At 37.6% G+C, this 23387-nt stretch overlaps 1 protein-coding gene across 2 annotated transcripts in view; it reads left to right on the top strand.

Moving 5' to 3' along the window:
* BZW2 (basic leucine zipper and W2 domains 2) overlaps positions 1-23138 on the top strand; it is a 60799-nt gene extending 37661 nt beyond the window's left edge. Inside the window, exons 5-12 of one of the 2 annotated variants that reach the window (XM_082693016.1) lie at positions 411-476; positions 4093-4228; positions 7549-7658; positions 11016-11186; positions 13100-13246; positions 13929-14067; positions 21298-21420; positions 22667-23138. In XM_082693016.1, coding sequence (XP_082549142.1) covers positions 411-476; positions 4093-4228; positions 7549-7658; positions 11016-11186; positions 13100-13246; positions 13929-14067; positions 21298-21420; positions 22667-22695 — 921 coding nt within the window. In that variant the 3' untranslated portion in view covers positions 22696-23138. Of the gene's footprint in view, positions 1-410; positions 477-4092; positions 4229-7548; positions 7659-11015; positions 11187-13099; positions 13247-13928; positions 14068-21297; positions 21492-22666 lie in introns of those variants that run through there. The other variant, XM_082693015.1, reaches the window with a different exon arrangement.
* Positions 23139-23387: the final 249 nt, after the last annotated feature.

Genomic DNA, 23387 nt, shown 5'->3' with positions numbered 1-23387 from the left:
TTGCTCGTGTAGGTCTAAGAGTAGGATATCCCTAAAGTCTGCTCTCATCTCCCTCATAGCCGTGGTCTTCGTGATGATATCTACAACTCCCTTCATTTCCATTTTTAATCTCTGCGTCTCACAGTTTTAGCATTATTATATTTCCATCAAAGTTATTTTTGGTTTCTTAACCTATTTACTCCTGACTGAATTTCTTTTATTCTATATGGATGTATTCATCCCCCCAAACTGCCCCCAGGTCATAATAACCCCTTTGAAATCCTTCCAATTCTTTTATCACAGAATGCACACGTTTAAGTACAATTTTCTATTATTATTATTAGAGGTCCATGTTGTGGTTGTGGTGAGTTTCTACATCTATTGTCTTTTAGAATTGTTTAAATGATATTGAACGGTTCTCTTATGTTTAGGTCTTCAATAAACTCATCAGGAGATATAAGTATTTGGAAAAAGCATTTGAGGATGAAATGAAAAAGGTAAAAATTCAAATGTGATGTCTTATCTGTTTAAAGTAATGAAGTGGAGGGGGACAAAAATTTTGCATATACAGTGATAGTGCTGAAGTACCATGAACATAGTAAGCTTTTAATAAATATGTCGAATGAATGAGTGCGACAGGTCATTAGCTAATAGCTATAGGAAAATATACACGATTAGCCTAGACTTTTTCATTCATGTTTAATGTAAGACAGCCTATTTTGCTCCATAGGAATGGTTTTATAGCATCTGATCCCAGACTTTGAGGGCTTCAAGTAAAAACTAGAGATACCAAAATATGCAAGAAAAATTATTATATCAAGCAAAGAGTCAAGGTGTGGTGATTTAATCAGTTAAAGCAAGTGAAAGAATGTATGGATAGCAGCTAATACCCAGCTACATTTTTTAATTTCCAAAAATACAGTTTAGCAAAGGGGATAAAAGCATTTCTTGGGAGATAATATATGAGTGTCAATCTCAGTGGTTTTTCTCATCTGTAAAATAGCTGCCATAAGATGACATACCTCATAGTTTTGTGGAAATAAACCCGATAACCTATAAGGTGGTGAATAGTTGAGTGACCTCTAGCAAGTATGGGAAAAGAAATAGTCGCACCTCATTTTAAAAAGCCCTCTTTTCAGTAATTGCAACATGCGCCCTCTTCCAGTTTCTAACTCTTGGGTGTTGACATATAGCACCCACTCCATTAACTTATTACAGATTTGTGTGTTGCTTTTTATTGTTTCCAATTTTAGGTATCTGCCTAAATTATACACCAAGGGAAAAAGGAACCGTAACATCTACTTTGCTACTTACTTACTTCCCGCTATTCAGGGTAAATCCATACCATTTAAAGAAAAAAAAAAAAAAAAGTGGATCCACACATAAGGGAAGCTCTTGACAGTAAAATCATTCCTTAAACAATGAAGAGTAGCCACTTGAATTGATTAGGGAGAATGTCCCTGACAAGTTGGAGAAGGTGCAAAGCAGCCATGTGGTTGTTTAACCTCAGGCATATTACTTAAATTCTGTGTGCCTCAGTTTACTTTTCTGTGAAATGAGGATCAAGGCTTTTGTAGGTATTAACACAGAGAAAGGAATCAGAAAAATAGCTGGTACCCTTGACAAGTTTTAACTGTTACAAATGTATAATTCAGGTAAAACAATACGTGTTTATATATATATATATATATATATACATGTATATATGGTTATATAGTTATTTATAATAGGAGACCTATATAAGTGCATTTAAAAATCTGGAAGTACACCCATTAAATAGCTAATAATCTTAATTCTAAGGAAGCAGGGTTAGAGAGGAGATCACATTTTTATTATTCTGTGGTAGTCGATTTTATTCTTACTATTGTATATTAAAACTTTTAACTGGGAAAAAAATGTGATCATTACATTGCTAGGTGCCTACAAAATAACAAGCACTTGATTAAATAAAGGAAAGGAAATAATAGGTGGAAATTATGTAAAGCATTTAAATAAGCATTTTACCACTTTTGTCTAATAATACCATTCATATTTTTACTTCGCTTAGCTCATTTGTACCTTGAAAATTTCCTTTGCTATTATATTCATGTGATGAATATGCTTTGAAGAACTATTTATTTTTCACAATATATCCATTTTTAAAGGGATGTTCTGGAATACACACAGCATCTGATTTTAACATTGATTAATATAATTGACCAGGGGTGCCTGGGTGGCTCAGTGGGTTAAAGCCTCTGCCTTCAGCTCAGGTCATGATTCCAGGGTCCTGGGATCAAGACCCGCATCTGGCTCTCTGCTCAGCAGGGAAGCTGCTCCCTCCTCTCTCTCTGCCTGCTTCTCTGCCTACTTGTGATCTCCATCTGTCAAATAAATAAATAAAATCTTTAAAAATATATATGTAATTGACCAATGTGAATATTAATTTAAAAAATCTATCTTTTGCACTATTTTGTTATAATGGAGTATTTTTACTGAATGTGAGTATATTGATGTGCTTCAAAAGTAGTGTTTAAAAGTTTATTTTGGGGGACACCTGGGTGGCTCAGTTGGTTAAGCAGCTGCCTTCGGCTCAGGTCATGATCCCAGCGTCCTGGGATCGAGTCCCACATCAGGCTCCTTGCTCCACAGGGAGCCTGCTTCTCCCTCTGACTCTTCCTTCCACTCTGTCTGCCTGTGCTCGCTCTCACTCACTCACTCTCTGACAAATAAATAAATAAAATCTTTAAAAAAAAAAAAGTTTATTTTGGAAGCCATTTCTCATTATTCACTTGAATCTTAATCATCTTTACAATCAGAGGAAAAGGTGAAAGTAATGGGAAGGATCTATGATTTTCTCAGTCCTTTTACTCTGCCTTGTTCCTGGTATTCCCTGGAGCTTCCCCCATTGATGCTCTCATTCCCTTGGTGTTTTCTTACGACTTTGTCTTTAATTCATTGAGACTTTAATAGGCATAACCTATTATGCCTACTGGGATATGGGAGTGAAATGGACTAGTTCAATCCCAGTTCTGCTGCTTACTCATAATACAAATATTTAGAATCAGATAATTTCTCTTAATGTAATAATTCTTTAATTGTCAGGGATAGTAAATTAATACTGCCCTTTGGGCTGCACAGAATAAATGGCATTTGGTTGGTGCAAAGTAGTGAAAAAGTCAGCAAGGCCTCACCCAATAGTGATAGTGAGCCCTGGGGATCTTGGTAACACGCCCCAGGACTATGAAACAGAGAAGATAGTCATGGAATCGAGTCAACCCATTAGGTGGGGGAACCTTAGGAAAGAGGAGGGCATTGCTGAATATTCTTAGAATTAAAAATGGAAGGTGGGGTATAATCCCCTTTGCTTTGGTTTTTCTTTAACCTTTTTAGGGTTGCTACTTTTTTGATTTCCCCTCCAAAACTGCCCTTTCCAACTTACATCAGAGGCCTTTTCTCCATTAAGAACTTGGGTCAGATCCTCCATTACCTCATCACCAGGGCTGGTAAAGCTGCATGATCCAAGAAATAGCAAGTTTGAGTCTTGTTATTTTTATAAGAGCATCAAGAACTTAGAAAACCTTTCTCACCCAACACTCTTGTCTTAAAGAATATTACATGCTCTGAATTCAGACAAGTGAATGCTGATGTCAAAACTTACGGACTTCTTCCTGGTTTTTGTTCATTGTGCTATAACAAGCCCAAAGGAAATGGATAGATGTAGTGGGGGGGGACAAAGGCACCCTCAAAAATGAAAAATGTGAAGGACAGTAATGTATTTCAGTAAATGTTATGCTCATTATGTAAAACTTACTCTTAGTCCTGTGCAAAGTCAAATGTAAATTTTTTATGTAACCTATTCACACTGTTCTCCAAATATCTCTTTTTGTTCCCATGGATGTTATCTATAGCTATGTGTAGGTAAACTTGGAAGAAAGGAACCATGCCTGAGAAAGTCACTTTCCTTAGCATCCAGTTTCTAAGTGAACCTATGTATGTGTTTCTAATGAACAATAATTCTGCTCTGCGTATGACCAACTGGTTGTTCACATCTAGCCATGCATGGATGTTCTGTTCGTTCTTTTCCTACTTTAGTCCTTTGCTTTATAGACATGGTTTCTTTTGTTTGACCCACAGCTTCTCCTCTTCCTTAAAGCCTTTTCCGAAACAGAGCAGACAAAGCTGGCAATGCTGTCGGGGATCCTGCTGGGCAATGGCACCCTTCCCGCCACCATCCTTACCAGTCTCTTCACCGACAGCCTAGTCAAAGAAGGTAAGGACTCTCGTGTTTTCTTACCTGGCAAATGTGAAAAGTAAAGCCACACATGCTTACGAAAATACCAGCACCTCTTCTTCCTGTGATCTGCTACTCACCCATTCTCCATGTAAGAGATTTTCTGTTTATCTTTAAACAGTAAGAATTGTACATGTTTATTGTGGGGAATTGGAAGAAAGAATACGCACACTTCTGTACAAAGAAAAACCAATAATAAACTGAAATTTGGAGTATATGACTTAATGCCTAGGTCAGATACCCTGAAGTTGTTGTAGTCTAAGCCATTTCTCTCCATTTAGTTGTCACTGGCATATTTTGCTGAGAAAGTGCTTCATTGTGCTTTGTGGGACATTTAACCTCTTTGCCCTCGGACACAAAATGCCAACATGTAGCACCCACCTCTATTTAGTATAACGAAAAAGGCCCCTTCTTGTTTCCAAATGCCCCCCTCTCCTGCCCTGAATGTTTATTTCCCTGTTAGAACCATTCTTCTAAACCATTACTTCTCAAAATCTTGTGCTCAGATATTCATTTTGATCACATTTTAAGATATTCATTATCTCAGTTTTAGAAAAAAGTCCAGATGGTTGCATCAAAGTCTTGCTTTAATTTTAAGGCATTAAGAATTTTGATAGGCATGTATACAATCATTTGGTTAGGGAATACAACAAAAGTGGGCTCTTGGAGGAGGATAATGATATTCGAGTTATAATGTAACACAAAACAAAGAGTTATTTTTTTCTTAAAAATAAAGGAGCTTTTGTGAAAACATCTGTTTCTGCTTAGAACTTAGTTTTTCTCCTACAAATGTTGAAGTCCCAGCCTCATTGATGCCTGCAGTGAAATGGATTATAGTTTTCTTTTGGCTGAAAAAAGATTAGTAAATTGAGAGTCAAGATATTATTTAGAGATTTTCTATAGTTTTTGGCGAAACGTAGCTTAGATTTATGATAATTCTGACTCTGTGATTGTTACTAATATGTTGCTAATATTATGACATTTCGAAGTGTTTTCCTGAAGAGAAATGGTGATATTGCACATCTTATTGATGTTGTGAGCCATTTTCACACTTAGATAAATCAACGTAAAATGTAAACAGTATATGTTAATTATATTAGACTATCCTAGTCTTTATAACAGAAAATACTTGTCTTTCTTTGTATTAAAATCCTACATGAGATCTGTAAGTTCCTTTGTAATATATCAAAAATTATTAGATAGATAGACAGATGGACAGTGATGAAGCAAGCATAAAAGTATTAAAATTTAGATAGTGGGTATATGAGTGAATAAATTCAATTTATTCAATTTTTTGTATATTTCTGTATATTTAAAATTTTTTGTATTGGAATTTGAGAAAAGGGAGAGAAGGAAAATACATTTGCTATGGAAATGATGTAGTTCTTTTACCATACAGTTTTTTCTTATACTCTCCACCATCTTTAGAAATTAGAGGCTTAAACTTTTGCTTCCTAAGTAGGAACATATTAATACAAATTACCCTTTTTTCCCAACTCTGCACCCAGCAAATAGCTAAGGAGAATAAGATTATCCCACCAAGGAGAATCTTGAGTACAGAGAAATTCTCCAGATTTTTCTAATAAGAAACACTGTTAATGCAAAGTGATAGGTTTAGCCAAGATTTGGATTCTTAGTTTAAAATATTATAATGCTTTGTTTCTAGTGAAATACAGATTATACCACATTTTAATTGTTATTTTGATTTAAAGACATAAATATATAGGAAATTTTACACCGACTTGGTGAATGGGAGTGTTAAAAATTCATGTCAACAAATATAAAATCCTCCAGGTTGTAGCACTGTGTTATTGTCCTAGCCATGGTTTCTGTTTTTTTGTTTTTTTCTTTTTTGGCTAGTTTCTCTGCTTATTCAAATAAAGAAAATTTGACAAAGCTGATGTTTGTATAAATGATATATCAACTGGACACTTTTACTTGCAACTAACTCAAAGACAAGGCTTAAAATTGCTATATAAGAACATTTGTTGGCATATAAGAACATTTATTTCTTATGTAACAAAAAAATATAAAAGTCGGATAGACTACAAGGTGAAACAACAATGGCATCCGGGTCTTGAATGTTTTATCCCATAATTTCTCACTATCATTCATAGCATCAACTTCACTCCAAGGATGATTTCCCTAGTAATTGTAAGATGTCTGCTAGTGTAGTTATGGCACATGCTTTCTGCTCAAATTGAGTGGAAGAGTAATTCTCAACATAGGATAATTTATCTTGCCTTCAGCTGATTGGCTGCCATAAGCCACATGACCAGTTTTGGCCTGGTAGCAGTTGCCAGGGAGATGCTCTGGGCAGATGGGCTTCTGCTGAAGTCTCTAAATGAATCATTGCAGAAGGACGTCGTACCAGAACTTAGGCCAGAAGTCACCTGGCCTAACCAAAATTGAAATTCTCTTAGGAAAGTGGAAAGGGGAATAGAGCTTCTTAGATCAAAAATAGTGAAGACTTCACTTGAGAAATATCAGTTTAATATTTCAACTACATTTGAATTGTTCATTAAGTAAATGTAACATTACCTTGGAAAGTTGAAGTGTTCACAGGAGAACTATCTACTAATGATAATTACTTATATTTGGAAATAAATGCTAATGTCGGTATGGATATGTAGTTCAGTGGTTTTCTGATTAACATAGCTCTTTTAATCATCTCTTTAAAAATATCGAGAAAAAAGTTCAATTTGAAACAGCATCAATATTTTTATAGCTTAACTCATGAGCATTTTCAAATGCTTTTTACAAAAGTAAAATTTTAAGGTAAATGATGTACTTTCTTGTATAGCTTTATTTGTATCTGTCACTATTAATGGTTTTTAACTGGTATCATTTATTAGCAAATTAGTTCATGTGTTGCCACTTCATTTTTATGTCTCAAGATTTGTTTGTTGTACCTCAGGATTATTGTTAAACACATGAAATATTGGTGAGCCACATGGTCAAGTAGAGACAAAGTCACTAGAAAATACTGGGCTTTTAATCTGCTTTAAACCAAGGTAAAACTAAATAAATAAATTTACAGTTAACTATACCAGGCTAGCATTAGGGAGACCCACTTTGAAAAATATTTTAATTCTTTTTCCTTCTAATGAAAATGCTCTCTTTGGAGTAATGAAAATAGAACTGTGCCTAAAGAAGAGACTAGAACTGTACCTGGAGAGCTCTCTGTTTTACCTCTACCAGATCAAGTCTTTGAGTACTTTTCTCATTTCAGGAAACCCAGTGGGTGCTGATGAAAGGAATGAAACTCTAACTTTTTTCTTTTTCTTTTTTTTAAACAGGCATTGCAGCCTCATTTGCTGTCAAGCTTTTTAAAGCATGGATGGCAGAAAAAGATGCCAACTCTGTTACCTCTTCTTTGAGAAAAGCCAACTTAGACAAGAGGCTGCTTGTAAGTGTCGTCTAGACAAGGGATTGTACTCTTGATGCTTCAGTTGCGGCTTTGACAATGCGTGACTGAAATGCTTGGTTCTGTTTTCATTTGGAACATGGTTCCGTTTATTTCTGTATATTTGGCAGATAGAAACAAATTCCATCTTAATCTTTGTAAATAAATGGAATGATGAAATTAAAGAGTCATAGGGACTACTGAGACTTTCAAATTGGGTAGTTTCTCAGGATTGAGTCAACATTGATCAGAATTAACACTTTATTTTATAATTAGTAACTATGCAGGTTTAAAGTTGTAATAATAAGTCCCATCAGTCCCACCTAATTAAACACTTACATTAGGTTAGAGATGGATGATGCTGATCTCACGTAGTTGTTACTTTGTTAACAAAATAAGAGTTTAAACAGGATTCCCTGATTATGCCAAGATACCTTGGAAATACTTAGGTTTTTAGGAAAGGAAATAAGTTTATTGTGGTTGATTTGAAGCTTCCGTGATCACAATTGTTTGATTATATTTTTATTTCTCTATCTTTACGTTTTTCCAAAAAAAGCAAGAGTAATATTTTGTTCTTGAATTTCTCCCTGCTCTCTACAATTTCTTTCAACAGCTATGCAGATGACAGAGATTTCTGCAAGTGACATTGCTTTCACAATCTAGAACAAAGTCTAAAATTGAAAGACACCCTTGCTATCTTCTGTTCACCTGGTCTGTCCTCTGTTTTTTACTTTTGAGGTATTGCAGTGTGCAAGGGTATCTGTCAGTCTAATTCTTTTTTTTTTTTTTTTTTTTTTATTTGACAGAGAGAAATCACAAGTAGGCAGAGAGGCAGGCAGAGAGAGAGAGAGAGGAGGAAGCAGGCCCCTGCTGAGCAGAGAGCCCGATGCGGGACTCGATCCCAGGACCCTGAGATCATGACCTGAGCCGAAGGCAGTGGCTTAACCACTGAGCCACCCAGGCGCCCTGTCAGTCTAATTCTAAACATGGGCTCTTCCCCTCCGAAAACCCAAGAATGATTTTAACTGTAAATGCTTTTACTTTCAATCACTTAAAATTCCTTTGTCTCTTGAAGTTTACCTTAAAATAGCACTTTGGGGGTCTTTAAAGTCTTTAGAATATGATAAAGAAGAAGAAAGGTATAGAATCCAGTTATTTTCTGCCACTGATAATTTTTAGTCAGCCTGTATTTGAGTGTCTGTGCTGTGCCAGGCATGGTCCTAGAAGCTGAGGAGACAGGAGAGGACAGGACAGAAAAGTTCCCTGCCTTCAAGAACCCACTTTTAGGGGCGCCTGGGTGGCTCAGTGGGTTAAAGCCGCTGCCTTCGGCTCAGGTCATGATCCCGGGGTCCTGGGATCGAGCCCCGCATCGGGCTGTCTGCTCTGCAGGGAGTCTGCTTCCTCTCCTCCTCTCTCTCTGCCTGCTCTCTGCCTACTTGTGATCTCTGTCTGTCAAATAAATAAATAAAATCTTAAAAAAAAAAAAAAAAAAAAAAAAAAAAAAAAAAAAAAGAACCCACTTTTACATTGACTTTGGGTAGATCCTTGCACATAGAAGGAGAAATCAAAGTGACTAGGTGGGCTGAGCAGGGTGGAAGCTCATATGAAGGGGAGGATGTGTTTGGTGAGTCAGATGAAAGAAAAGCTTTGGAGAAGTTCTCAGCAGAACTGTGCACATGTGTTTAGGGTCTAAACGGGATCCCTTTGGCTTTATTTTGGGAATGGACTCAGAAACAAAAGCAGAAGCAGGGAGACCTTAATCTGATGGATGTTTGTATCTGGATAGGGTTTTTCTAACAAACACAAACCCTGTTCCAAGCCAGGTAAATGTCATGATAGGATTTAGACTGACTTGACTTCAGTTTAATCTTAATAATAATCTTCAATGTATTATGTGTCATTTATAAGGATTTTGGATATATTTCATAAATAAGCCACCAGTAATATGTTTGATGGTATATTTCTCTGAACGTAACTTTAGATCAAACTTTGCAGTACCGTTCTTCCTAAATTGAATATTGAATGCCTGAGTGAAATAACGGAATAATTATTGGCCATGAGTATACTCAGTTACGTCTTTAAATATATCTGGCTGCATAATTTTGTTCAAGCTACTTAGCCTTACTGAGACTTAATTGATCCTCTGTAAAAATTTTTACTTTACATAATTATGAGGAGAATGCCCACCACATTTTGATTCATGGAAGAAACTCAGATTAGTTCCCTGCATCCCGAATTTGGAAGACCTTTTGAATGGGAGAACAAATGGCAGAATTTCAGTCTGATATGAAATGTTTGCTAGACATGAACGTGTGTTTAATAGCTGCTCCCACCAACTCTTCTGACATTTTGAAACTTACAACTCAACAAGGGAAGTTTTGGGGTGATACAGAGAATTGAACTTTGAGTCATGTCATAGAAGAGTTTGGCTCTGTCCCTGTATGTGGTGGCAAACCTATTACAAATTTTTCTACTGAGATTTTTACTGGAGCCATATAGCCACTGACCATGCATATGTGCAAATCTAACCTCCATAAAAGTTTGGATCTATTTTTTTAGACTGCAGCAGTCTGAAAAAATGTGAGAGCTTTGAAAACTGTCTTAATATCTTAGTTGGGTGTTGAAGTCACACAGGATTAGAACATGACTAAGTGTTACTGAGACTCTGCCAAGCTGTGTAAGGTAAAATGGAAATGAGGTAAAAATATGCAAGCAGCCATGGTGAATTGCTCTCTTTAAAAATTTCCAGCGGAATTATGTAATGAACCAAAGAGTTTGGTAGGGTGGGTTTAGATTAGATCTTACTGTGACTTAATTTAGAGCCACCGTGATTAACAGATAAGACGAGAATTCTCTTTAGCTGGAAGCTAGTATTAGAATAATAGCATTATCTTAGAATGTGAATAGAGGCTCTTGAGATAATAGTCAATGTTGTTTTTCTGATGTTATCTCAAGTCATCTCCCCATTATTAAAACTGACTTTTGTCTATTAACTGGTAAGTTACCATGTTATTTGCACTTAATTTAGCAGATTTACTTATGTATTCATACATGCTACACTCTGATTAAAGTGAAAGAAAAGTAAATATGGTTCAAAATGGGTGAAGCTAGTTTATGTAAGTTGCTTAGCTTTTTTTTTTTTTTTTTGCTTCCTCTGTAAAACTGCCTAATTTTAGAAGGTGCTTAGCGAATGCTCAAGAAATATACCCAAGATTTATTCTTCTCGGCAATCATTCTCTGTTCTGGCATTCCAAATATGAGATATTCTTAGTGCTGTTTTAATATGAAAATGTTGTCCTTTAGGCTTGCTGGAATTTGAATGATTTTTTGTTTAGCAGTCTTTTTCCTTTTGTCTTTCAGGAGCTCTTTCCGGTTAATAGGCAGAGCGTGGATCATTTTGCTAAATACTTCACCGACGCAGGCCTGAAGGAGCTTTCTGACTTCCTCCGCGTCCAGCAGTCCCTGGGCACCAGGAAGGAGCTGCAGAAGGAGCTGCAGGAGCGTCTTTCTCAGGAATGTCCGATCAAGGAGGTGGGGAACCGTCAGCTTCCCTCACCGCGAAACCCATGCCCTAAGAGGAATGGCATTGTGTCGCACAAGCTTGACCTTCCTTAAGGAGACCTCCCATTGTCTACTTCTGTGAACTTCCTCTACTTGTATATACCATTTAAACTAGCTCATTGCCAAAGTTTTGGTTCAGAATCCTCTAGCTTGTTCCAGAAATTAGTGATCATTTCCACACATGTGATTTATTATATCAGGCTACTGTGATGAGCAAATTAGCTCATCTGCCAGATAGAGTTGCCATCCACTATCAGTATACGCCATGATATGGTGGTTTTTCCATTTGACCACAGGTAATATAATATGGTTAAGCATATGGGTAGTGTTTGAAAGCAACACTGGCTATTTCATGGATCACCAGGTAGGAATATATAGAGTTTTTTCATTCTTTTTTAATTTTAAGAGAAAAAATGTTGATGGTTTTTGAATTCATATCATGGAAAAGGATGAGTTGGGCCAGTGACTTGTTGGATCACACTCAGAGTAGCTGGGTTTCCCTGTCAATGTAAATATTACATTTTTTATAACAGTAGTTCATAGAGCTGGGACTATGTCTTTGTAATTTTTTTTAAAAGTCCTGTCTCCAGAAAACTTCCTATTTGAACTTTAACGTGATAATCCAAAATTAAATCAAGTCCTTTCCTTTTGCTGTTTGCTTCTAAGTCCCCAACCCCTAGCACTCTGCATGCTCTAAGCCCAACGTGGCCCCTTACGTGGTTTGACTGGAAAATCCCAGACCAATGCTATCCAGCAGATGGAGGTGTTGGGACAAAAAATATTTCTAAATCTCATGGCAGTAAGGTCAGCAATATATTGAGTAACGCTTCTCCAAGCAAGAACTTGAACATGATTGTCCATCGAGGGTAAAAAAAAAAGGGGGACAATCAAAAAATGTTGTGATGCTTCTGGATGCAAACATGTCGCCTGTCTTTGCATCTTTCTTTAGCTTCCCAGTTCCTTCTCTTCTTGAAGGCCACTCGCCCCATTCCTGACACCTCTGCGTCCCAGGCCAGGGAGAAGGAAACAGTGTCTTTTCACTTAAGTCAGGGAGGGTGGAAGAGTTGCGCTAGTCAGAGAGTAGTAGTACAACTTGACATAGATTATGGTGTTTAATCACTTCTGGGGACCTAACCTGTCTTTGTGATTGTATTTCAAAAGGGAAAAAAATTTTTTTCTAAACCAGTTTGATATAAAATACATAAAGCTGGCAGATCTTTTATCCCATGTCATCAGATTTTAGGATAAATTTGCATATTTAAACATGGTTGTAAGGGGGGAAATAAACCTGTTCAGAGTTGCTGCATTGATACGAATCCTATAAAAAAAAAAAAAATTGCCTTTGCATTTGATAGTTTACTCACATGGGGCATGAGGGTCCTCCAAAGTAATCATTCTGTATTAAGGAATCAATATATTAAGGAGTATATTGTGGTGGATGGACTTGCATAAACCCAAGCCATTATTCATCAAGGGGTTTAAAGCTGAGAGTTGGAGGTAAAGATTCATAGTTCCGTTGCCTTGTTTAAACCTTGTTTAAACCCCAGAGAATCAAACCAGCTCAAGTAATCAGCTCTGCTGGACCCAGAGGGGCTCCTGCACATAAAAGAATTACCCCCGAAGAAACAAAGATTCCCTCTTATTTCCTATTCCCCAGCAGCTCCTGGCTGGACAGGAACCTATTAATTTTTGGACTAAAAATAACTGTGCTTTGTGAACAAATCATTGTTCTTTCTTCCTCTTGTAATCTGAGACTAGGTACTAAGAAAGGAGGGACCAAGCTGAATGTTTGTCCCCCCAAAAGCCTTTGACTAACCAGGCACAGTGAAAAGGAAGCTCCCATCTGCCTCTTACTCTCTGACTCCTTTCTCCATGAAATGCAGGTGGTGCTCTATGTTAAAGAAGAAATGAAGAGGAATGACCTTCCCGAGACAGCGGTGATTGGACTTCTGTGGACCTGTATAATGAATGCCGTTGAGTGGAACAAGAAAGAAGAACTGGTTGCAGAGCAGGCCCTTAAGCACCTGAAGGTACAGGGTCAACAGGGACCAGTCCTGGTTGCAGGCCAACTGCAGCTCCTTAACTGTACGCATGACACATGGGTTCAACTGCAGTTCACCCAGGTTTAGGCCAGAGATAGATTTCCTGGGTGTTTTGGTTTTTTGTTGTTGCTTTGTTTGTTTATTTCTTCCAAATTTGCCACTACCTAAAATGTCACAGGTGTAAGGGTCTATGAAATATATTGAAGGTAAATTCTTACTAAACACATGTTGGGGGCACCTGGGGGGCTCAGTCAGTTAACTTTAACCCACTGAGTCACCCAGGCACCCCAAGATACTAGGATTAAAAAGTAAATTTGGGAGGCACCTGTGTGGCTCAGTGGGTTAAGCCTCTGCCTTCAGCTCAGGTTATGGTCTCCCAGAGTCCTGGGATCAAGCCCGCATCAGGGTCTCTGCTCAGCAGGGAGCCCACTTCCCCCCCCCTCTCTGCCTGCCTCTCTGCCTATTTGTGATCTCTCTGTCAAGTAAATAAAATCTTTGAAAAATAAAAATAAAAAGTAAATTTTGATTGGACATAATGTTATAATAAAATATCCCTAAAAGTGAATGCTTTCTAAGCAAATCTCCAGATTTCTGCTGTAATTCAAGTATTCTTGGCCCTGTACCTCCCATGAAAATTAATGGTTGGTTTTACTCCCCACTTCTGTTCCAGCAATACGCTCCGCTGCTGGCTGTGTTCAGCTCCCAAGGCCAGTCAGAGCTCATACTCCTCCAGAAGGTTCAAGAATATTGTTATGACAACATCCATTTCATGAAAGCTTTTCAGAAGATCGTGGTTCTCTTTTATAAAGGTATCTATCCATGTTGCTCTACCACTGTGTTTCCATGGTTTTTTTTTTTTGGTTTTGTTTTGGTTTGGTTTTTTGTTTCTGTTTTCATGTGTGTGTATGTTTGTATGTATTTCCGTGTTTTACTGAAGCTCTTCGAAGCCCAGCGCAAAGGTTGAGGCAGAGGGGGACATTGGGGTTCATGCTAATCTTTGCAAGTTTCAGTGAGGCAGCCATCTTTTGTGAAGAAAGTACTAATGCCTTATAGGCATGGTTAGGCCCCTGGGCACATTGCCAGAAGACTGGTGATAAACCGGTTATTACTTTTGGTGGGGAGGGATGGTGAAAAAGACTGTAATAACACAAAGTAATGAGGTCTGCTTTTGAATTGTAAGGATTAGGTCTAATAACAGTGCTACCAAAGGTTGCCTGTAGTATGTTTAGACCTTCCCAGGTGCTATAATAGCTGACTAAAATTACTGAAATAATTAGCTTTTTACGTTGTATTTTAATTATTTGGCCCAACCATTCTCATGTTTTTTTAAGGAAGTGACTATTTTTAGATTTTTCACTTTACTGTCTTTTCATTGTGTTTGTAAGGATTAGGTTGTCATGACAACTGGCACAGCCTTTAATAAATGAATGCTTTTGAACTGATCTGTCTCAACACCTATAGTATATAAAAAATGATCCTGAACTATTTTTTCGTCTGAGTTCGTGTTGTTTTATGGGGGGGAAAAGGAGAACTGAAGAAATGATAACATTTTGACCATTATAAAATGCTTGTTTGAAGGTACTACAATCTTAAATGGCAATTTAATTTAAAAAAAAAAAAAGTATAAATTAACATCAACCAAATGTTTCTTTTCTTTTTTATGTGTTCTTAAATTTGTCAATTTTGAATGATAATTTGGTCATGTGAAGTCTAAGAAATGTTACATTATTGATTAATAGCTAATTTTAAATAGCTATTAACATGTTCAAGCGTCTCAGGGTTTTCATTGGCCATCCAGTTTCTTTAGATGTGTAGGTCTTGCCCACGGGTGTTTGGGTGATACTTCACTTCTCAGCATTAAGGTTCTTTGCACAACTTTTATATCAGGAGAACATGCTGACTGCCAAGTCCTATTTGAAGTTCAGTAATTGGTGTTTTCCTCTGGCCAGATCAAATGAAGTCCTCTTAGACATGGTCATGAGATACTAATATCCTAAAACCAGGGCTTAAAGGATACCCAAGGTGTCTCATCAGAACCAAACCTGCAGGTCATATTGCCAACCCACCTGTGCTACCCAGTAGCCAAGAAGGAGAAGCCGTGTCTGCCCAGCCGGTGGCCATTCTGTCAACACCAGCCATAGCTGACTCCATTATAAACTGGTAGAGAGACCTGTGAGACAGGTTTCACATTTGCTTTGTGAGTGGCCAGTATTTTGCTCTACAGAAAAGCAGACTGTTTATAAACTAGTAGCCTAAGCACACAATTTACTTTCTTGTCACATAATAGCTAACCCAACTAAATAGTGTCTCTTACCAAATCTTTTTGTAACTGAGACATACTTATTCTAGCCTTACCTGCAGGAGCACCTCAGTTTTTTTTTTTTTAATATTTTATTTATTTATTTGACAGACAGAGATCACAAGTAGGCAGAGAGGCAGTCAGGGGGGTGGGGGAAGCAGGCTCCCTGCTGAGCAGAGAGCCCGATGCGGGGCTCAATCCTAGGACCCTGGGATCATGACCTGAGCCGAAGGCAGAGGCTTTAACCTACTGAGCCACCCAGGTGCCCCAGGAGCACCTCATTTTATCATTGGACTTACTTCATTCACATGCGCATACACACATAACTTTTTGTCAGTAATGGTGTCTATTAAAATCCTTTTTCCGTTTCCCAGTTTAACCATTAATGTCGACATCCTTCCCCATTGTGCTCCTTACATCAACTACTGACAACAAAACCGGCTGCTTTGAGTTATTCCCTATTCTTCAGCCCCAAATGCTAAAGAACACTGACCTGAAATTATAAAATAACCGTATGTGGGTACCAAGAAGTAAAAAGCAGCAGCATTAGGTCTTCCTTAGGCCATTAATTAACGAGGTGCTCACTTTTTAAACAACAGTCGGTACAGTCTGTAAAGAGTATGAGCAGACCCTAGGGAACACAGGAAGGTGTCAGCATCAATTTTATCCTGGCTTAGTTATTGTTGTAAATGAAATTAGGAAACTGTAAAATGGAAACTGAAAATAATACATCACTGAGAAGTGAAAACTAAATGCTGTTTTTTAGGTAATTTCATAATTTCCCACAAAATTATACATATAGTCTGTTTTTCTGAATGAAATAATTACTTTTTTTTTCTCTCGGAAAGATGGAATCTGCAAGGAATGATTTTCCATCCTACTGTTAAAAGAGTTACCATGTTTACCTTCTTACTTTTTTTGGATAGTATTTTTTCTTTGACTTAATTATACTTATAATTAATTCCATGTACACATACATACACATTCAACAAATATCAAATAGGATCTAGTTTGACAAACACCTGTGTACTAGGAGATGTACTCCCCCGCTCCCAAGGACTTAGATGGTCTTTTTTTTTTTTTTTTTTCAAGATTTTATTTCTTTATTTGAAAGAGAGAGAGAGTACAAGCAGGGAAGGCGGCAGGGAGATGGAGAAGCCAGCTTCCTGCAGGGAGCCCAACCTGAGGCTCAATCACAGAACCCTGGGATCATGACCTGAGCCAAAGGCAGACACTTAACTGACTGAGCCACTCAGGTGCCCCAGATTTGGATGTTCTTGTGCTGTATTTTATCTACCTAGAAAGGCTTGATGAACAGTTTGTATGTATTAACACACTCTCTTCCCAGTGCTACTGTGTGTATGAATCACCTCGTTAAAACACAGATTCCGTGGGGATTCTAGTTCCAAAGCTCTAGGGTTGGGCCCATAAATTTGCATTTTAACAGATTTCCAGATGATGCCAAGATTCTTGGTCAGGACAGTGGGCTAAAGGGTTATTGAATGCCAGAAATGACAAATACTGTGCACTGGAATAACTTATTCCAAGATTATACTTATAATTAATTCCATGTACACATACATACACATTCAACAAATATCAAATAGGATCTAGTTTGTTTCTCTAGTGAGTGATGTGGATTCCTTTTATTTATTGTAAGGAACATTCTGCTTCAAAGCAGGTTTTTTAAAAATGTAATAGAAATAATGTGTCCCTTTTCATTTAATCTCTCTCGTTATGTACACACACACCTTCCCTGTATTTCTAGAACTTGAGGATAACAGAAATAAGGCTATGATGCCCCGTGTCTCCTTGACAAAATGACTTATTTTAAATGAATGCCATTTTTGAAAGATTTTATTTTAAACATGTGAATAGTAAGGGAATAAAAGTGAATAAACTGTGAGTAATAGTGCTTTTCAGGAATGAAGGAAAAAAGTGGAGATTGGTCATTGAGTCAAGATTCACTTTCTATATTAAAATCTAGGTTTTTATATTACTATGTAATAAGAAAAATAGTCCATCGCTGATTTTCAGACATCACGTTAGTCACTTTTTTTTTTTTTTAATAATTGTTTATTTGACAGACAGAGACTACAAGTAGGCAGAGAGGCAGGCAGAGGGGGGCGGGGGGGTGGGGTGGGGAGCCTGATGCGGGGCTTGATCCCAGGACCCTGGGATCATGACCTGAGCCAGGAGGCAGAGGCTTAACCAACTGAGCCACCCAGGCACCCCCACTTTAGTCACTTCTTAAAATAATTTCTCTTCCTTTCTTTCTAAAGCTAAGTACTAGTCTCAGCATGTAGATCAGAAAAATAGAAGAGTCTCTTCTCGAGCACCATCGGTACCTCTGTCATAGATTGTATTATTTGGAGATAGTTCTTAGGTTGAGTTCTGTCCTTCATGCGTATTTTTTCTAAAAGAAACTTTCTTTTCTTGTCCTAAAAAAAACTTGAGTGGCCCTTTCACCATGTGTTCTCAGCATTCTTAAGGTAAATTATTTTTGACTTGTGTCTCTATGTGATACCCCTAAAATAACGAGTCTCCTAAGTTCCAAGTGACGTGGTTTTGGGTTTTTCTTAAATATATTTTTAAAAGATTTTATTTACATATTTATTGTAGAGAGAGGGTGCACACACATACAAGTGCGTGAGTTGGGGGAGGGCAGATGGAGAGGGAATCTTAGGCTAACTCCATATTGAGCAGGGAGCCTGATGGAGGGCTTGATCCCATAACCCTGAGATCATGATCTGAGCCAAAACCCAAGAGTGGAACACTAACCAGCTGAGGCCCCAGGTGCCCTGCAAGTGATGTGTATTTTAACTTAAATCCTGCTTTGCCATTCTTAAACCACTAGGATATTTTCTCTTTGATTCTCATGAAAACCCAGCATTTAAATTTTAACTCTACAAATTGAGAAATAAGTAGTTTTTCTCATCAAATTGATGAAATTGTCCATCAGACTTTATCAAATGCATAGTAGATGGCAGGCCTCCCTTTAAATGCTGAAAATGAGATGATGGATAAAATAGTTCCTGACCTCCTAAATTTCAAAGTATAGAAGAAAACCGAGAATTATAGTCACCATTTCATTTCCAAAATAAGACTCACACAGTGGAGGATGAAAAGCGGTGGGATGTTGGAGGAAGAACCTACAGTATTCGGCTAGATAGAATGGAGAAAAATATTTTGTAATCTGAAGGAATTCTACACGTACTTGTAGAGTGTTTTTCTTACTGTATTTTTACTGATTCTCTACATTCCTAGCAAGGCATTTCTGGGAGGTCCCATCAAACACCATTGTTCAATGTTGATGAACTCGTCTCCCCAATTGTCCTTAGTTGGGGAGAAAAGGTTCTCTATCCCTCAGAAAGTTCTTTCCTCTTTAAATTACACTTTTCACTAAACAGAAGTTGAGTTTCTTCTTCAACTCAATGTTTGGCTTGGCCTCTGAAGTTGTCCTGGGTAGTTTGCTTCCTTATGGTTTATTTCCTGGTTGCAGAAATTTGGTCTTGTGGCAAGTATTCATTACTAAAGTAGGCTCTTCTGAGAATTCACCTTTGCGATTTGCCTCATTTTCTGTGAACGGGGCATCTGATGAGTTTTACCTAATGATTTGGTGTCTGTGGCTGACCAGTGATGTAGTAGTTGCATGGCCTCTTTCGGCCTCTGTGGGGCAATAAAACACATGAATGAGCTCTGTCTTCAGAAGGAAGACCTGAGGCAAAGAGGCACCTTCACCCGCGGTCTAACTCAGCTTTCCACCATGAGCATTGTATCATGCATAGTTCATTAAAGTGAGGAGGTAAAATAGTATTTCTCTGCGTGTTTGTGACATTTTAAATTCCATCAAATTATAATAGCTCTATAGTACTGCATATAATTTATAAATGGAAAAACATGTTCAATGTACATGCTCAAAATTGTCTTACTGATAGAGAGCATGACCAAAACAGTTTGGAAATTAAGTGCTTTAAATCACAAGCATCTTGGTTGGGGTGCCTGGGTGGCTCACTTGGTTAAGTGACTGCCTTCGACTCAGGTCATGATCCCAGGGTCCTGGCGTTGAGCCCCACATTAGGCTCCCTGCTCAACGGGAGAGTCTGCTTCTCCCTCTCCCTCTTGTGCCCCCCACTGTTGCCCTCTCTCTCAAATAAATGAATAAATAGCATCTTATAAAAAATGAATCACAAGTATCTAAAAATGTTACAAAGACAAATTATATAAAAGGGACTTCTTTAAAATCCATGTTTGAGCCAGTAAGTGTTCTTGAAAAATCTGTGCAGAGCAGTCTTACACAAGAACAAGTCATTTCTTTGGCTGTGAAGTGTGCGCTCCTCATCTCTACAAACACTGGGCTTTGATGGCAAGTGGCAGGAAAGTTCTTTCATCGCTCCGAGTGGAGAGTGGGAGCTGGAAATGGAAGCTAAAGATTAGACGCTAAGAGTAATTCTGTAGGACTCCTGATTATAATTTTTAAACCCAGTTCTTAGGAATGAACAAATCCAGACTTCCTTCTTCCTTTGCAAAATGTAGTGTATTTAATGATGAAAATAAAGGAAACAAACATGATATTTTCTAAAACCAATCATGGGCATTTTTAGTCAATTCGGTCTCTTCCACTGAATCTAAGCCAGTTAATAACTTATAAAAAAAAAAAAAAACTTCAGGTTTTGGTTATGAAAACAGTGATGATTTCAATGAAAACAGTATCAAATTATTTTTCTCATTTTTGTAAGTTAAAATTATATTTTAACTGCAAAAACAGCATTAGTGTGATTTTCAGCATTATTGGGCAGGCATTGGGTACAATAATAAATTCTTTTTATCTGCTTCCCATCTCATTTCTCACTCTGAAATCCCAAAAGAATATCCATTGGAACATTGGCAAATGTGTAGACAATTATTTTCCTGTTCCCCCTCCTATTAATATTAAGTAATCTAAATTAATGGTACCTTGAGGGTTTCATGACACATCTGTGGAATTTAGAATTTAAGGTAATGAGTAGTTAATAGATAATGCTTTTTGTTAGAGTCCTGTAAGAAGTCTACCTAATGTCTCTGTTTCATCTTAGTAGAGTACAAGGAAAATATTACTCTTGTGGTTTAGGATATTATGTTATAGGAAATTCATGACATAGTGATAGAATAAATGTAGAATTTTGAGTAATGTGTGTATTGGTCCTGAGATACATCCAGATATCTCATCTTCACATTTAATTGTTGATAGCATTATTACATTCTAGTTACATGTTTTTATTTGCCTTTTTTTTCTCCTAAGAGAGTATATCCCCTAAAAAGACCAGTCATTTGAGGTTGCTGCTTAATCAAGATGTGTTTGAAGTTGGCAGAACACAGAGTGTTCTGAATTGCTGGAATTGCTGATTCATTTGCAAAATTACAGAATAACCCACTTCCTACCAGCACATTAGTGCTGGGAAAGATTTCCAACTCCCAGTAGTGACTCACAGATAAGCTTGCGATGTATCGGGCCTGATGAGATGTATATCGTCATCATCGTCACTAAGGTATTTGCTATGCAAACTCCTAAAATTCAGCACCATGCTATATGGAAATGAGCTTGGTTCCTATCTTCTTGATAAATTTCAGATATGGATTCTTTCATAGCAGGGCTTTTAATATTTAAAATGATTGCTTTCTGTTAACTTATAAGGCCTAAAGTTGCTTTAAAACATGACATTTCCATAGTAACTTTGAAATCTTTGATTTGAAATTGCAGCTGACGTACTGAGTGAAGAAGCAATATTGAAATGGTACAAAGAGGCACACGTTGCCAAAGGCAAAAGTGTTTTTCTTGACCAGATGAAGAAATTCGTTGAGTGGCTACAGAACGCAGAGGAAGGTATGATTCCATTTAACAACTTTGGTGGCCACTTAGCAAATACTTTCTCACTCTAATTTAAGGTATCCACCTCTTCCACAGACTTCTTTTGCTTTCCTAAAACTCAAGTGCTTAGGGTGTTTTCCATATCAGACATCTTGCCTGCAAACTTAGCCTTCCTTTCTGAAATCAAAGCAATGAAATGTTCTATGTGGTTTAAAAAAGAAAGAAAGAAAGAAATTCAGCCTGTTAAATTATCCACTCTAATGGGGAACAAAGGAATAAATCATCAGCCATTGTGAAAGGAAAAGATAATTTTTGGCTCAATTACATTTTATGGGATTATATAGATTTTTACAACACCTTAACCAGTTACTGGGATTTAAATTTGGAGCACTAGGTGGAAGAATAATGGCTGAGAGTGAATCCCACTGAGCATGAAAAGTTTATTTTAGGTCACCCAGAAAAGTAAAAGTAATTATAGTCTCTAATAATATTTATGAGCAAGCTGCATTTTTAGAAAGGCAAAATTCATTGAAAAGCAAAAAGGAGCCGAAGTTTGCTACTGTCCTCACATATGACTGTCTTCTCTAGTAAATGCATGCCTACGGCACAAAAATGTCTTTGGGGAGTTGGGGAGGGGTAGCATATTAGAAACTCTTTCATGACTTTATTTAAAGGAGCCTCTGGGGGCACCTGGCTCACTCAGTCAGCAGAGCATGCAGCTCAGGGTCATGAGTTGGAGTCCCACATTGGGCGTAGAATTTACTAAATAAAATTTTTTAAAAAGGATGGAGGCCTTCATGGCTCCGTCCGTTAAGCCTCTTGACTCGTGGTTTTGGCTCAGGTCATGATTTCATGGGTTTTGAGACCAAACCCCTGCATCAGGCTCCCCAATACGCTCACTGGGGAGTCTGCTTGATGATTCTTTCTCTCCCCACCTCCACCCACTGGTACACACACACTCTCTCTCTCTCTTTTATAAAAAAATAAATCTTTTTTAAAAAATTTTAAAGGTGGTGGCGCCTGGGTGGCTCAGTGGGTTAAAGCCTCTGCCTTCAGCTCAGGTCATGATCCCAGTGTCCTGGGATCGAGCCCCGCATCGGGCTCTCTGCTCGGCAGGGAGCCTGCTTCCTCCTTTCTCTGCCTGCCTCTCTGCCTACTTGTGGTCTCTGTCTGTCAAATAAATAAATAAAATCTTTAAAAAAAAAAAAAATTTTTAAAGGAATCTCTGAATAAAATCCCTGACTTTCTCTTCTCTCCCTAGAATCCGAATCGGAAGGTGAAGAAAATTAAATGACACACGAAGCACAATACCTAGGCTACCACACAACACTTTTACTGGGAATGCTGAACCATTTGAGAAGAGAAACTTGGCTTCAGTTTTCAAAAAGAAGAAGAAGAAAAAAAAAATAGGATAGGCTTCCCTTGTGCAGAGGGGGGGGAATGGTTTTCGTTTTTGTTTTGTTTTTAAATGGAGCCCTGAGGCATCAGCTATTATTCTTGGGACTCTACCTCTCACTCACTATATGCTAACTTAAAGCCATTCAACAAGGAGTCAAGTAGGTATCTGAAATTAAATACTCAACAGACTCCTACTCTTTTTTAGCTGTATTTTTCAGGTACTGTGTGGTGAACGCCCCACTGGTGTCTATAACAGGGCCACTTTGGTAGTTGTGTATCTGCTTGTGTATGTGATTTGACAAACCAGTTTTTTAAAATAAATGGCTTTTTAAAAATCTGGGCTTATATTCTCAGAGCTTTTATTTCTTCAGTGCACCTGACTTCTTAAGCAGATGACCTCTCATTGTTACGCTTTTTTTCTCCACCCAACATTGTGAATGGTTACATTTCTTGTCATCTATAGGAACAACGCTGTTTCTTCTACCATCGTGAGTAGTGCATTTCACTTGTCTTCATACCGAAATAGAAATCGACCCAAAATTCATGCACATTAGCACTAACACCATGAGTTGATAGTATTAATA

Source organism: Mustela nivalis, assembly GCF_964662115.1.
Source record: "Mustela nivalis genome assembly, chromosome: 12".
In the NCBI taxonomy this organism is placed as follows: Eukaryota; Metazoa; Chordata; class Mammalia; order Carnivora; family Mustelidae; genus Mustela; species Mustela nivalis.
Note: the sequence above shows the minus strand (reverse complement) of the source record. Positions and strands in the feature narration are given on the sequence as shown.